This window comes from Ambystoma mexicanum, chromosome 11 (genome assembly GCF_040938575.1).
Source record: "Ambystoma mexicanum isolate Mex_15411 chromosome 11, UKY_AmexF1_1, whole genome shotgun sequence".
In the NCBI taxonomy this organism is placed as follows: Eukaryota; Metazoa; Chordata; class Amphibia; order Caudata; family Ambystomatidae; genus Ambystoma; species Ambystoma mexicanum.
This window is the reverse complement of record NC_090934.1, coordinates 1,363,187,169-1,363,200,747: the sequence shown is the minus strand read 5'-3', so window position 1 is coordinate 1,363,200,747 and position 13,579 is coordinate 1,363,187,169. Positions and strand designations below refer to the sequence as shown.

At 48.5% G+C, this 13,579-nt stretch overlaps 1 protein-coding gene across 8 annotated transcripts in view; it reads left to right on the top strand.

Annotated features, from left to right (window-relative positions):
- Window positions 1-13,579, top strand: part of TJP1 (tight junction protein 1) — a 2,827,266-nt gene that overhangs the window by 2,698,302 nt on the left and 115,385 nt on the right. For all 8 annotated transcript variants that reach the window (XM_069624936.1, XM_069624933.1, XM_069624931.1 and 5 more), the window contains one exon: window positions 4,132-4,349. In XM_069624936.1, the coding sequence (XP_069481037.1) occupies window positions 4,132-4,349 (218 nt within the window). The remainder of the gene's footprint in view (window positions 1-4,131; window positions 4,350-13,579) is intronic.

Below are 13,579 nucleotides of genomic sequence, written 5' to 3'. Positions count from 1 at the left end.
GGGAAACATTGTTTCCCTTAGTCATGTTACTGTCTTACTACTTTTAGTAACTTTTTATCATTGTACAATGCATCTTGCAATGCAGTAGACATTTTGTTTTGCCCTAGACTAATAATCAGAGGGTTTTTGGTTACACTAGGTGTGCAAAATGGACAAGCTGCTGGCAGCAGTTACTTTTTAAAAACAAATGTTGGTGCATTTCGTTTTAGCCTTACCGAGTTAACTGCGTTTGGCTACTAACTGTGGATAGTGGTAATGCATGTCCATGCCACAAGATTTTTCACTTGCCCTTTGGCCATCTTGTCTTTTATCCTTGTTTCTGGCCTGGGAGGCCAGGAAAATCCTTATATGGATTTACAGTGCCTTTGGAAAGCAGAGGCTGTTGACGGGCTACTGGAGGGCTATGTGTGTTTGCTGCCAAGAAGTGGGCTGGGACTGTGTGTGTCTGTGTGTGTGTGTCTTTTAGGATGAGAGGACCCCTGCACACACTCTTAGAGAGATCCTGGAAGAAACTGAAGGAGCCAAGACTGTCCAGCTACAAGACTTGCAAGGAGGCCGTGGACCCGTCTGATGAAGGCTTGGCTACCAACATCTGCTGCTACCCTGGTAGAGCCTTGTCCTGTGGAAGATCTTGAGCAGTCATGCAAAGGAGCTGCAACTCCTGGAGTGGAGGGAATATCCATTCTCAGTATTAGCTTGGAGTCCTACGAAGAGCCTTCGGAAGTGCCCCAGGACCGCTGTGAGCCTGACAAGCTGTGAATTTGGACTAATGTACTGCAGGCATGACGGTTCTGAGTTGAGGCCTGGAACTTGGGGGATAATCAGCTTGTGCAACTTATCTCTGTGAAATCTCGTGGTCCTAGCATCAAGGGGACTTGAAATAGGAGGGAAAGTCTAACCCACAGCAAGTGAATCCCTTTGCGTTGCTGTGCATCGGTAGCCGTCAACTGAAACTGCTTCCCTGCGTCCATTCCTGTCCTGAGAGGGGCCCTGCATAGCGTTCTTCTGCATTCTTCAGCTGGGAGACCTTACACCAGCATTAGACACCAACCAGAGAGCTGCTTGAACCTGCAACCTTTGGGAATGAAAGACTCAGGCTGACGACTGGAAAAGCCAACTTGGACCATCTTCAACCGACCTGGCAAGTGTCATGAAGAATCTGAGTACAGGGGGTGAGTTATAGCGATACTTGCCTGCACCCCTATATCCCCTTTAAAAGTTTGATTAACTTTTATAAAACTTGTCGAACACTTTGGCTTTACTATTGCTTGTTCACACAAGCACTCCGAAAAGTTAGGAACACGTTTATTAGTTAGATTAACTTGTCCCCTGACACTTGGAACTGTGCACGGACCCCAGAGAATTTACCTTCATTTTTTCCGGCTTCAGAATCTGTGTGGAACTTTGCTGAACCATTGGGCACAAGGCTCCATATATCTTAGGGATGGACTTCTGAAGTTAGGGTTGATTCTCTCTTCAGGGATTTGATATGTATTTTGCCCTACACCAGTAACTGTATAAATGTATCTAATTGTAGTGTTGTGTGATAGTGTTACCCATTTGTAGTCATACCTGTTTGTCTAATTGTGTTCCTTGACTCCTGTGTGCTCATTATGTACCCTTTACAAACTCGCCACCTCTTGAGAATTAGCCTAGACCACTAGCATTTCTACCTTGAACTGGTGTGGTTACAGCTCCCAGAGTTGTCCCCGTCACAATATAGGTTGGCCTTATATACATCTGTCCACCAGGCCAGAGTATAGGAAATCAGCCCTAACACTCAGAGCTTTACTGTTTACACCTAGAGCACATTATACTAGGAGCTACTGTAACCTTCATTGCAAATATTTCTCTAGATGCTATTTGCAAGGCAGCTAAATGAAGTTCTGTTCACACCTTTACACAAGGTTGCTTAGATACACATTCCAAGAGTGATTATCAGGCGGGTCAGGCGGTGTTAAGACATCTTTGCTGTGTTCCTTCAAACATCCCAACTACATCTCCGCGTACTGCTCGCTAGTCTATGCACAACATGTGATTCTAAGCAGATTCACAAACATCAGAAGACGTACATATCGTATTTCTGGTGCTTGTATGCGCACACCCTTCCTCCCCTCTTGTTGTTTGAAGGAACAGACATCTTGCATCTTTGTATCCTTCTGTACGTACTCACGCATTCTATTTAGGCTCCCTCATGGCAGAACATAAACAACCGGGGGGACCTTGACGAATGAGGTATCATCGGTACACTACACATCACGGTAGGTGATAGTGTTATACACACACCCCCAGGTCGGCGTTCCTTTTCGATCTTTGAAAAAAAGATGCAATACTCTGTGATTACTTCCAGGTGTCGGACTATATGCACAGCGTGTGAATCTAAGCAGATACAAGCACCAGAAATATGATTTCAGTGAGTAATTTGTTATATAGCACTTTTTACCATTGTGGGAATGCCCTCGGGGACCGAAGTCAAGTATGGGAAAATTCTCAAAAGGCTTAGAATGCCTGTGTGCATTTGGCCAAGATTCAGGATTAGATAGGCTGGCTAGACTCAGAGGTCAGGCATGTGGGTGGTTGCTGAGGGGGAGGGATCACGAGTATGTGCAAGTGCAAGAGACTCATTATGTGTCTAGATAGATCACATTTTATCCTAGGTCGTAGCTACATTTTAATATTAATATTTTATTTGTATTGTGCTTGTACACATGTGTTTCTGAGCGCAATAAGGCAAGGGAGGGGAACAAGGGAATACAAAAACGATCTTACTAGGCCCAGTGACATTGGGAACAGGCAAGTGCATGGGAAAGGGAATAGTGCAATGAAGGGGGAGAAGTGGAAAGTGCTGAGCAAAGAATACAGATAAATAATAATTAAATAGTAAACGGCAACAGACATTGGTAGTGCGGCCGACAAGTGGCCAGTGCTAAGTATATGGCAACAGAGAGGTTGTGTCTGATGAGTGCAGAAAGGGGGGGGGGGACTGTATGGTTACAGATACAGACCCCAGTGCAAGGGATTGCCAGAGCCAGTGCGGGTGGGTGAGCAGGTACCTGGGCTCGAAAGTCAGAGGGTAAGCCAAGTGCACGGTGCTGAGACAGAGCAGATTAGCAGGGGAGAAGGGAGAAGCAAAGAGGAAGGTCTTGAGGGGCTTCCTCAACTGGAGATGGTTTTCCTCAAATTTCAGAGTGGCAGGGAGGTTGTTCTAGAGGGATGCCTCAGCCGAGGACAGAGATCTACCCCAGCTCGTTTCTTTGAAAAACAACTGACCCTGCGGCAGTTGGAGTTAGAGGAGCGAAGAGTTCGGGCGAGAAGGTATTTAAGGAGGGACAGCTGATGCAATGTGTGTGGATGGATACCCGTGCCTGCGGCAGATGTCCACCGAAGTGGTGCATTTATACGTTCTTAGAGCTCAGATGGTGCTTTATCTTTGTCGCTGTTCCACCAGATAGTCTGTGGGGGACAAACTAACTATCCTCCTAGACTCTTCTGTGCAGTGTGGACAGGCTACCCTCAAGTCAATCAAGTGGGATGGACTGGCTGTCCTAGTACATCTTCTAGGCGTGACGGGCAGACTACCATAGGAACTAGGATAATCGGATTCTCTAAACGCAATAGACAGGTTACACTTTTTGTCTTAAGTATCTTTCCTATCCATCAAGTACAGCTAGGGTCACACATTTACTACCCCCAACAATCCATCTAATTGCAATACATTTCCTACCCCCAAAATACAGCAACGCACAGATGACTCTCAAAAGAATCTGACTATCTAGGGAGTGAAACAGATAATGGTAATGTAGAAGTGGCAAGGTTTTAATTGAGCGCAGTTAAGTCTTCAAGCTAGGGTAAGGGGTAGTAACATAATAAAGTAGGCATACAATACAATCTTAAAGTGATAGCTGCTCAAAACACTAAGATGGGGGAGGCATTGCATCTAGTTACTTACATGCCAATTGCCACACCCATGTTTTTTGATTTGGTAGGCAAGTTATAATATTCTGGGCCAACCACTAGATGACCTATGCAAAGCATGTGAATCTAAAACTGAGCCAGTTTGCAAAAATACTGTTGCAAGTAACGTTTACCATATATATTTCATTTTTAATAATCTTACTCTTACATTTGTAGCCCTTCTGCTTTGGAAGATGACGACGACGATGATGGTCACACTGTTGTGGCAACAGCTAGGGGTGTTTTCAATGGAAACGGTGGTGTGTTAAGCTCGATAGAAACTGGAGTGAGCATAATTATTCCTCAAGGCGCTATACCTGATGGCATTGAGCAAGAAATCTACTTCAAGGTCTGCAGGGACAACAGCATTCTCCCTCCACTTGACAAAGAAAAAGGTAAAGCAGATACCTTAACGCTTATATGGCCATTCAGTTATTTGCACTAGTTTAAAATGAGCTGGTGTTGCTTGACTCGCCTTACTTGGAATAATTCCTACAAAGTTAATTGTGAATAAACAGGTTTATCAAATTTTAAGTTGGCAGTTTGAATTTCACTGTGCTTCCTTAACTAATCTTGTACATTAGAACATATTCCTTTCACATAAGGCTCCATCCTAGATAGTAACTAGCAGCATCTAAGATTGCAGTTTCAACAGAACCTATAAAAGCATTGTCATATCTGCCTCTCTACGGAATTTACTTGTTTCATGGAGGAAATGTAGTGCACTGGGTGACACCTAGTTATTTGATGTACCAGAATTTTATATTGAATTTATACTCATGAAAACCTACTTAGATGTTTATGCTCAATTCACAAGATCATCTTGCAGTGCACCAACTGAATTACCCCTATGCTATATGCTGTGAGAAACCAGAGGGTGTCTTACCCGCTAGGCCCTGGGATCTCTCTCTCAAGGTGGCCAGGGCACGGGCATCGCCTTTGGATCCAGACCCTGGTGGTGGACCAGTGCGGGAGAATCACCTATGTGAGGGGTCTTTTGGGAGTGGGGGTGAGGCGGCCAATGGTGAGACGCATCAGTTGAAACATAAAATCAAATCCCTTTAAACAAATTGTCTGTACCTGTAAGACAAATGTTCCAAATAGCTCAGTTAAATGTTGGCATTCTCTTTTGTACTGTTCTTTCCTACCCAACTGATTGAGGCGACTTCCATCCACAGGTGTATAAGAAGAATCTCACTCCAGTATCTGTCACTTTCATGAGTTTATTGGCCAGCAAGAAACATAAATGGGTGTGCCCCTTGATGTGCTACTCCTGCCCACTACCCTTGCATCACCAAATGCCACAGTTACTGCCTTTTTGCCATAGAGGTGGGGCAGGTTTGGCGGATGCTCCATGCTTCCCTTTGTAGAGGGTGCTCTATTTTCTGGCCTTGTTGCTAGGTTTGGCTTCCTTTTTTGTGTGGGCCTCCATTTGTGGTATACCTCTGGCTTTACGCAGCGCGCCCTGTGCAGGAAATAACTCTCAGCGCGTACCCTCTTCAGGCTTGCATCAAGTGCTGTCCTTGAGAAACCACCTTGTTTCAATGTTGCAGCTGGGGCAAGCACCAACGACTGCAGCGGACTTACTCAGGAACCCATAATAACATAAACATGGGCAAGAGGGAAGGGTGGTCTTTCAAGGTATATGCTGAAATATCGCCGCTCGTACCAAGTTGCAGACTGCACTTCTGGGGTCGTAAGAGGGCCTTTCAGGAGGCAGTTCCTCTAGGTGAATTCATTTTAAGGGTGTGCTTGGGAAAGGAACTTAAGGTGGGAAAACACAAATTCTCCTGCATGGTGTCTGGCATGGATTCACATGCTCATGAATATTCTCTGTCAGTCTGGGAATCCTTGGTAAGAGAAAAAAATAGTTTCACTTTCACACTTTTTCCTATAAACCAATCAGTGAGCTATGGGTCTTACTGCCCCCAGCCAATGACTGCCCTCTCTCCGTAAGCCCCTCCTCTGGCAGCCATCTTCAGATTTTTACTGCACGTCCAAGGGTTGGGAGTCCTCATGTTCTGCTCTTAGAGCTTTTCTGCGTTTTTTGCACTTTTTTGGTAGGATATTACTATTTTTGTACGATCTAGCCTCTGTGCTCTATCATTTCTTGATCCAACTAACGGGGATCTGTTTGTCAGCATCTTTCATCGCCTCTCAAGGACAGAATGGTCGAGTGTTTTTTCTTCAAAGATTGCAGAAGGCCATCGGGCCTACACCGCACGCCAGACCAAGTCGAAGGAGAAGGACGGGGTTTCCCTCTTCAAGCTCTGCACCAGCTGTAGTTTGAGGCATGTGTTCATGGAGGACAAGTATTTCCAGTGCCTTTGTCTTCACCCGACGCACAAGTAGGAGGATTGCGAGATCTGTTGTGGCTTTATCTAGCGCACCATCAAGGATCGGCACAGCAGATTGGCAGCATGGCTCAACGCCAAGGCCTCTACCCCGTGTGGTTCACAGAGGCATGCCTCACCCAGATCCAGCCAGTCAGAGCGGGCTTCTAAGTCCTTTGAGGACGCCCCATCCGTGGGGGCCCAAGACGAGGCCAAGCACAGACGTCTGTATCCGGCAGTGTCGCTGCGCAAGCGGGTCCCGCGATGAACAGGGCATGCTAATCTTCGCCTTCGGGCTCCGTCTCCAGCCATCTCTCCAGTTCTTGGTCAGAGAGGATGTCTGCTACCCCAGGGAAGCTGCAGGATAAACCGAAGAAGGCCAAGCCTCAGGATAAGGTATCTGACCTGCCTGTGAAGGCCCAGGTGATCCAGACCAAATGGTCCTCAACTGTCGAGTTGTTAGCGGCCACCCTTTTCAAGACGAAAGGGGCTGGCCCGGTACAGGTTACTCTGACGGCGGCAAAAGTGGCTCTTCCTCCCAGGTGGGAGGCTTCGGCCAAACCAGTGGAAAGGACCCCGGAAAAGAGGATGCCGTCCCTAAGCTCGAAATCCACCCCTCAGGACACAAAAAGGGGGGGTGGAAGTGCTCCAGGGCACAGATATTTCTTCTTCCGGCAGCTGCGACGGCGGGGTTGATGACGTAGGCAATGGGTCCAGCAAGCCTACTTCCCCGCCTCCTCCAAGAGATTTGTCACAGGACATTCTTTCGAATCTCCACACGCTGGTGTCGGAGATACAGAAGAGTATGCCAATGGCACCACCGCCACCGAACCCTGCTGACACCGGGCCCACCTCCGAAGAAAATAAAAAGCAGCACCCTATGCCACCACACCAGCCTCCCCACGTGCCCCCCGCACTCCTAGGGATACGGGACGGACACGGTGACGACAGACATCAACGGCGCCGCTTCAAAGGGCTTCTCCCCCGGACGAAGGGGCTTCATTCCACTCCATGGTCGCCTGCACATCGGAGCTCTACCAGCTCACACTGGAGGAGACGAAGGAGGGTTTTCTTTGTCAGCACCGGGAAGCGAGAAGTAAGACCATTCTAGCAATGCCCCTCCTGGTCGACATCTGGGATGAGGGCCTCGCGCTGCTATTAAACCCTGCCCCTGTGAAAAGAGACCGGCTGGAGAAGAAATACCGGGTGCTGGAGTCTGCACCAAAGTGTCTGCACTCACAGCCATCACCAGACTCCGTGCACAGCGAGGGGGAGAAGTTGGACGCCACAGGGAGAAAGGTCATCCACTCAGCGGCTACAACGGTCAAGGCGGCTAACGCTTTAATGATCCTGGCCAGGTATGACCGAGAGTTATGGGACAAGATGGCCCCGTTACTGGAATTCCTCCCCGTGGACAAACTGGTTGAGGCGCTGGAGATTCTTCAGGAGGGGCGTGGTGGCTTTGGACCACGCCATCACCGTGGCCCTGGACATTGCGGACACTGGGTTCCGCCAAATGGGGAACGTGGTCTGCCTCGGTTGTAGTGGCTGGTTGAAGGCCACCCACTTTAGGCAGGGGGTCCAGACAAGGGTCCTGGACATGCTGTTCGACTGAGACAATATCTTTGGAAAGGCTGTCAATTAATCATTGCAGGCCATCAAGACTGACGAAGACGGCTCGTGCCCTGGGCATGCTGCAACAGCACTGTCCGTCCTTTCGTTCCTCAGGAGGGAAGTCTGGCAAATCTTCGAAAGGTTTCGGTGCAGGATCATCCTCGTACCGCCAACCCTCCTGTTCCATGAGCTAGGAGGCTTACAGGGGTCGTTGCAAGGCCTTCGAAGGTGGCCACCGTCATCAACAAGGCGCTCAAGGCGGCGCACAGGTCTCCAAGCAGGATTGAACCGGCCAGGACATCTGGCCCCCACCCCTGGACTGCGGTCGGAGGCCGGCTGGCGAACTTCATCAGCGTGTGGGAAAACATCTCCACCGACCGATGCGTGCTTGGACGCTCACGCCCACGGACACACTTTAGATGATATCGTCCATTCTGGGCAAAGTGCGATGGCTGTTAGCACTGAAGATCGCCATGGTGAGGACCATCAAGTCGCTGCTCGGCATAATGTTGTGCAATAAGGTGGTGGGGCATGCGCTCTAACATCGCCGGGGGCACAGATTTCCAGAGCCCTCCTTACCAAGAGACGGTCACCACGGACCCTGGAGAGCTGGGGAGCTCACACCAGACGTCTCCACGCCAGAGGCCTGTGGTTAACAGAGAAGATGGACTTCCACATCAATGTCCTGGATCTGCGGGGCAGTGTTCTGGGCCCTCAAGTCGTTCCTCCCATCCCTCAAGGACAAGGTGGTGAGGGTCTTTACGGACAATACCACCACGATGTTCTGAATCCAGAAGCAGTGGGGCCCCAGTTCCCCAGCGCTCTCCAGAGATGCAGAATTTGTGGCACTGGGCCGTCGCTCAAGGGATGTTCCTCATTCCTTTTCACCTGGCTGGAGTTAAGAACACAATCGCAGACTCCCTCTGCAGGGAACTACACCCTTGCCACGAGTGTGAGCTTCGGCAGGATCAAGTGGACAACCTTTTTCTCATGTGGGGCAGGCCCTGGGTAGACCTGTTTGCAATGGTAATGAACTCCAAATGCCACAGGTTCACCAGCAGGTTCCACCAGCCGAAGAGCATGGGGGATGCGTTCTCCGCCTTCAGGGGGAAGGCCTGTTCCTATACGCGTTTCCACTGTTGCCTCTACTACAAACGGTGCTGTGCAGGATTATCCCCGGCGTGGCCGAGGCAAATTTGATACATTGACCTTCTCAGCCTCTTGACGTCACCTCCAGTCAAACTGGCAGTGGTCGCAGGTGTACTCGCCTGAGGAGGCGCAATCCTGCCCCATGACCCAGGATTGTTGGACCTGAAGGTCTGGCTCCCGCAGCCTTAGTGTTTGGTGGGTACGAGCTGCCGGCGGACTGCAGGGAGGTCCTTAACAGGGCCAGTGCATCGTCGACTCTGAAGTGCTACGGGCTCAAGTGGAAGCAGTTCGCGACTTGGTGCTTCTCGCAGAAGATCAACCCTCTCAGGCCATGCCCCCTCAGATCCTTCCGTATTAGTTATCATTGGCTAAGGCAGGGCTGGCGCATGCCTCCATCAAAGTGCATCTGGTGGCTATCTCCCGCTACACTAGGCCTCTGGGACAGTCTTCTCTTTGGTCACACCGTCTAGTCAAGGAGTTCCTCAAAGGACTGTTTCGTTCCCGCCATTCAAGGCGCCTGCCCCGGCATGGGAACTCCACGTGGTGCAGACAAGGTTCATGGGGGCCCCCTTTGAGCCTAGGCATCAAGCTCCTCTCAAGTACCTTTCGTGGAAGACAGCCTTTTTCATGGCCATCAGCCCTGCCAGGAGGGTAGGTGAGATCCAGGCCCTGTGCTGCAAGCTGCCTTATCAGACTTTGCACGAGACAAGGGTGTTGCTGCTGGCGGACCCCTCCTTCATCCCAAAGGTCCAGTCAGAATTCCATCTCAAGGAACCTTCAGTGTTTCCTGTGTTTTTTCCGACACCTTCGTCGCTGGCTAAAAGGACTTTGCACTCTCTGTATGTGGCTCGAGCACTGAAGTTCTATGTGGCATGCACGAAGAGTTTGCGGAAGATCTCACAACTTGTCATGAACTTTGGTCCTGTGAACCATGGGAAAGCTTTGTCCAAGACTTCCATCTTCAGGTGGCTCCCCGGCTGTGTCACAGGTTGGCAAACTGACCGTTGCCCGGCTGTCCGAGAGCCCATTCCAGCAGAGCGATCGCTGCAACAACGTAATTTTTGTCTGGTGTGCCCCTGCTGGACATCTGCAGGGCTGTTGGGTGGAGGTCCACGCACACCTTCACGAGATTCTACTGCGTCGACAGATTCCAGGGAGGAGTCCAGGTTCGGCCAAGCAGTGCTGCACAACCTGTTCGCTTGAAGGTGAGCCTGTTCCGGCGGTAAGGGTAATTGCTTCTGTTGAGCCTTTCCACCTCCCATGGGTGTGCATGTATGTACTGCTATATATTCTTTATTCATAAGCATGTGAATCCATGCCGGACCCCATGCTAGAGAAGGAACAAGTTACTTTCCTTTAACTGTTGTTCTCCAGCATGGGTCTGGCATGGATTCACATGCAAACCCTCCCTCCTGCCCCTCTGCGGCTCTTCTTGGTCATACTGCCACTTTGATTGGATTATAGGAGAAAGACAGTTTGTAAGTGAAAGTGAAACTGTTTTTTCTTTTAGCAAGGATTCCCGGTCTGACGACAGGGAATAATCCATGCCAGACCCATGCTGGAGAACAACCGTTAACGGTAAGTAACTTGTTCCTTCCTGCGGATACTTTCCAGTCTCTAGGATGAAGATAAAGGAAGGCTTAACCAATGTTAGAGACCCTGAGAAAGGACTCTCTAAAGGGACACAAGTACCGGCTTGTGCCGAAGGTAGGATGGGGGTTGGCCTGGACACCTCTACGTGCACTCCAATGCTCGGAGTGACTTTCTGGAATCATGTAAGCAATACATTTTTCCCCACTGTACCTTTGGTTACAAGAAAATGTTTGTGCTGGATGCTCGGCATAGTTGCAGCTCTGCACCAGACCTCCGAATTCCTTAGTCTGATGGCTGAAGGCAGGACACTGGATGGGATCTCTTAGCAGCAGTTTCGAGGGAGGATCTGGAGCATCACTTTCAACAACTTCTTGGTTCACTCTGTGATTTTGGCGCCTTTCCTGCAGCACCAACAAAGGCTGTGTATCGCCCAGTCAATTTTCTTCACTTCCTACAGTCCCATACTCTGATGGGTCTGGGTGAGTTGGACTGGATCTCTCGAGTGTCCTTGAGGCTCAGCAAAGATTTGGACGGATTCATCCTTTCCACAGTGATGCACTTGAAATGGGCAGCAGGTCTCCTGGTATTGGTTTTCTGCAACTCTGCCTACCTAGGACCTCGGGAGATGGCTCAATTCAAAGGTCGTCTTGGGACTGATTGCTTCCACCAGCCAAATGGAAGGCGTTCTTTTCGGAGCTCCTCTGTCACACAGAAAATGTGGTAAGGACAGCAGTGGTCGCTTCAGTGTTGCAAAAGTTCTACGGGTGTCTCTGGTCGTCGTCTTCGATTACTTCAGCTTCCAGTGGTCGACTTGCTTTTCACTCCAGTAGCCTCACCTTTTATACAGTACATCACACACTCCTCTGTAATCTCTCTCAGCATTTTACATAAAGGGGCGTTTGGCTGTGCTATCAGGACAGCCAGATTCCCTGTTGGAGCTGGGCCTATTCAGGCACTCTAGCAGACTCCCCCACTTCCTTCCTGCCCAGACACTCTGGAGCCTAGACAGGGACACCCAAGTGTTCCTGCAAAGGCAAAACACAAACACACCAACCTCCCCCTCCCAGAATGCTAGAAGGGCTAACCAAGAACAACCACAGTAGTAATGGCGAAAAAAGAAAGGAGGCCCCAAGTTGGTACTTGGGCACCCCTATTGTGCACTATCGAAGTAAAGGACATAGCCTGCGGTACAGAAATTACACAATAGTTTGTAGAACACGTCCACTGCGACCAGTTATAACGAGGAGCTTGTCAAGGTCACATGAGCAGAGAGAAGGTGGATACTAGGTATCCCTTTGGCACTCCACATAAGGTGGTGTGTTCCAATCACTGACTATAATGTTTTGGGATAGATACTAAGTATTTCTCTATCCTTATACTTAAGAACAGTAGTTACTTGAGGATATAGAAAAAATCTTAAAGGAGGACCCTAAGGGTCACCATAAACACTGCCCATAAGGAGCTGTGTGCGGCACTAGTAAAATACAGATGCCTTTAAGGGCTATGGATTAGACAAACTCAATAGTACATGTAGAATACAAAGACTAGAGTTCCAAAAGACAGAGCACACAAGAACGAATGAGTGGAAAAATGCCCCACACATTCAGGATTAAAGAAAAGGTCCACAAGTCCAGCAAAAAGTGCTGGGTGGTCTCACTAGGAGAGGGGATGATGCATCCAAATGATAAATCTCCCTAACAGAAGCATTGACTTAATTTCTGGGACAGGTTTTGGGTTATTCCGTCCAGTAGTTTTAAAAATATTTAATGAGGAAGGGGGTGCCTCCTTCTCCCATAAATATAGCTATATCTCCCATGGTGCTTTGCAGCAGTGAGGCTTTTCAGGCTTTATTTTCCTTGATGCAAGTAATTACCACGGTAATACCGGAAGAAAGCAAAAACAAAGTGCATAAAAAGCTATCTGGAGAAGGAAAAAGGATGAAAAAGCAACATGCTAGAGGTGGGGAGAAAAAGGATACCATGTGAATTTGGAGAGTTGGGTTGGTGTAGAGAGCCAGTTACATTTCAAATGTTTTGGGATTTTCTGCCGAAATACTAGGGGAATCTCGCAAGATTGCTGCAGTAATAACATACTGGCGGGGAACAGAAAATGCTTCACATAAACGAGAGTAAAATGGGGTAATGGGAGAGGGGCAGGGAGGGAAAAAGCAGCTGAAGGGAGTGGGTGAACTTGGCAATGAGGAAGGGAGGGCACTTGAGTACCTGTGAGGGCAGAGAAGTATTTATTTTAAATTTTGTTTTCCTCTTTTTTCTTTTGTTTGCATTATTGTGGGAATCGGAAGAGTGGAAAAAAGAGATGTCATACCTAATGGGCCCAAGGAACCTATTGGTGGAACATGTACAGTGACCACGGCTGAATTTGCAGTCTGTGTATATGTATTCTGGAGTGGCAGTCGCTGCCCTATAGTAATGAATTCCATAGGTAATTGGAAAAAAAATTGCAAATAACTTTCAAACTGTGCGACGAATTTAGCTGACGTTTTGCAGACCAGTTTGAACGCCAGCACCATCCTCCTGCAATCCCAAAACTGGAATGTTTGGGAAAGATTAATTAAAATGTGTTAAATCAAAAAAGCACTTTCAGCTTACTTCCCATTCATTTCCCCATAGACAGAGGGTACATTTTTGCTCCAGCGGATAGCAAATGATGTCGGACGGATTTGGATCAGGTCTGAAACAACTTGGGCGCCATGAGTTGACTTGCAATTCTTTGGTGGTTTGTGGCCGTCCTGCCTAGTATTTTTTAAAAATATTTGACAGGGAAGGGGGTGCCCCGCTTCTCAAAAAAAAATTGTGATATACCCATGATGCATTGCTGCAGAGATGCTTTTGAGAAATGAAAAAGCTACCATCTTTTTTTTCTGTTGGGAGAGCTGGCTGCAGGTATACCCACGAATATCTGTAAACAAAAAGCAG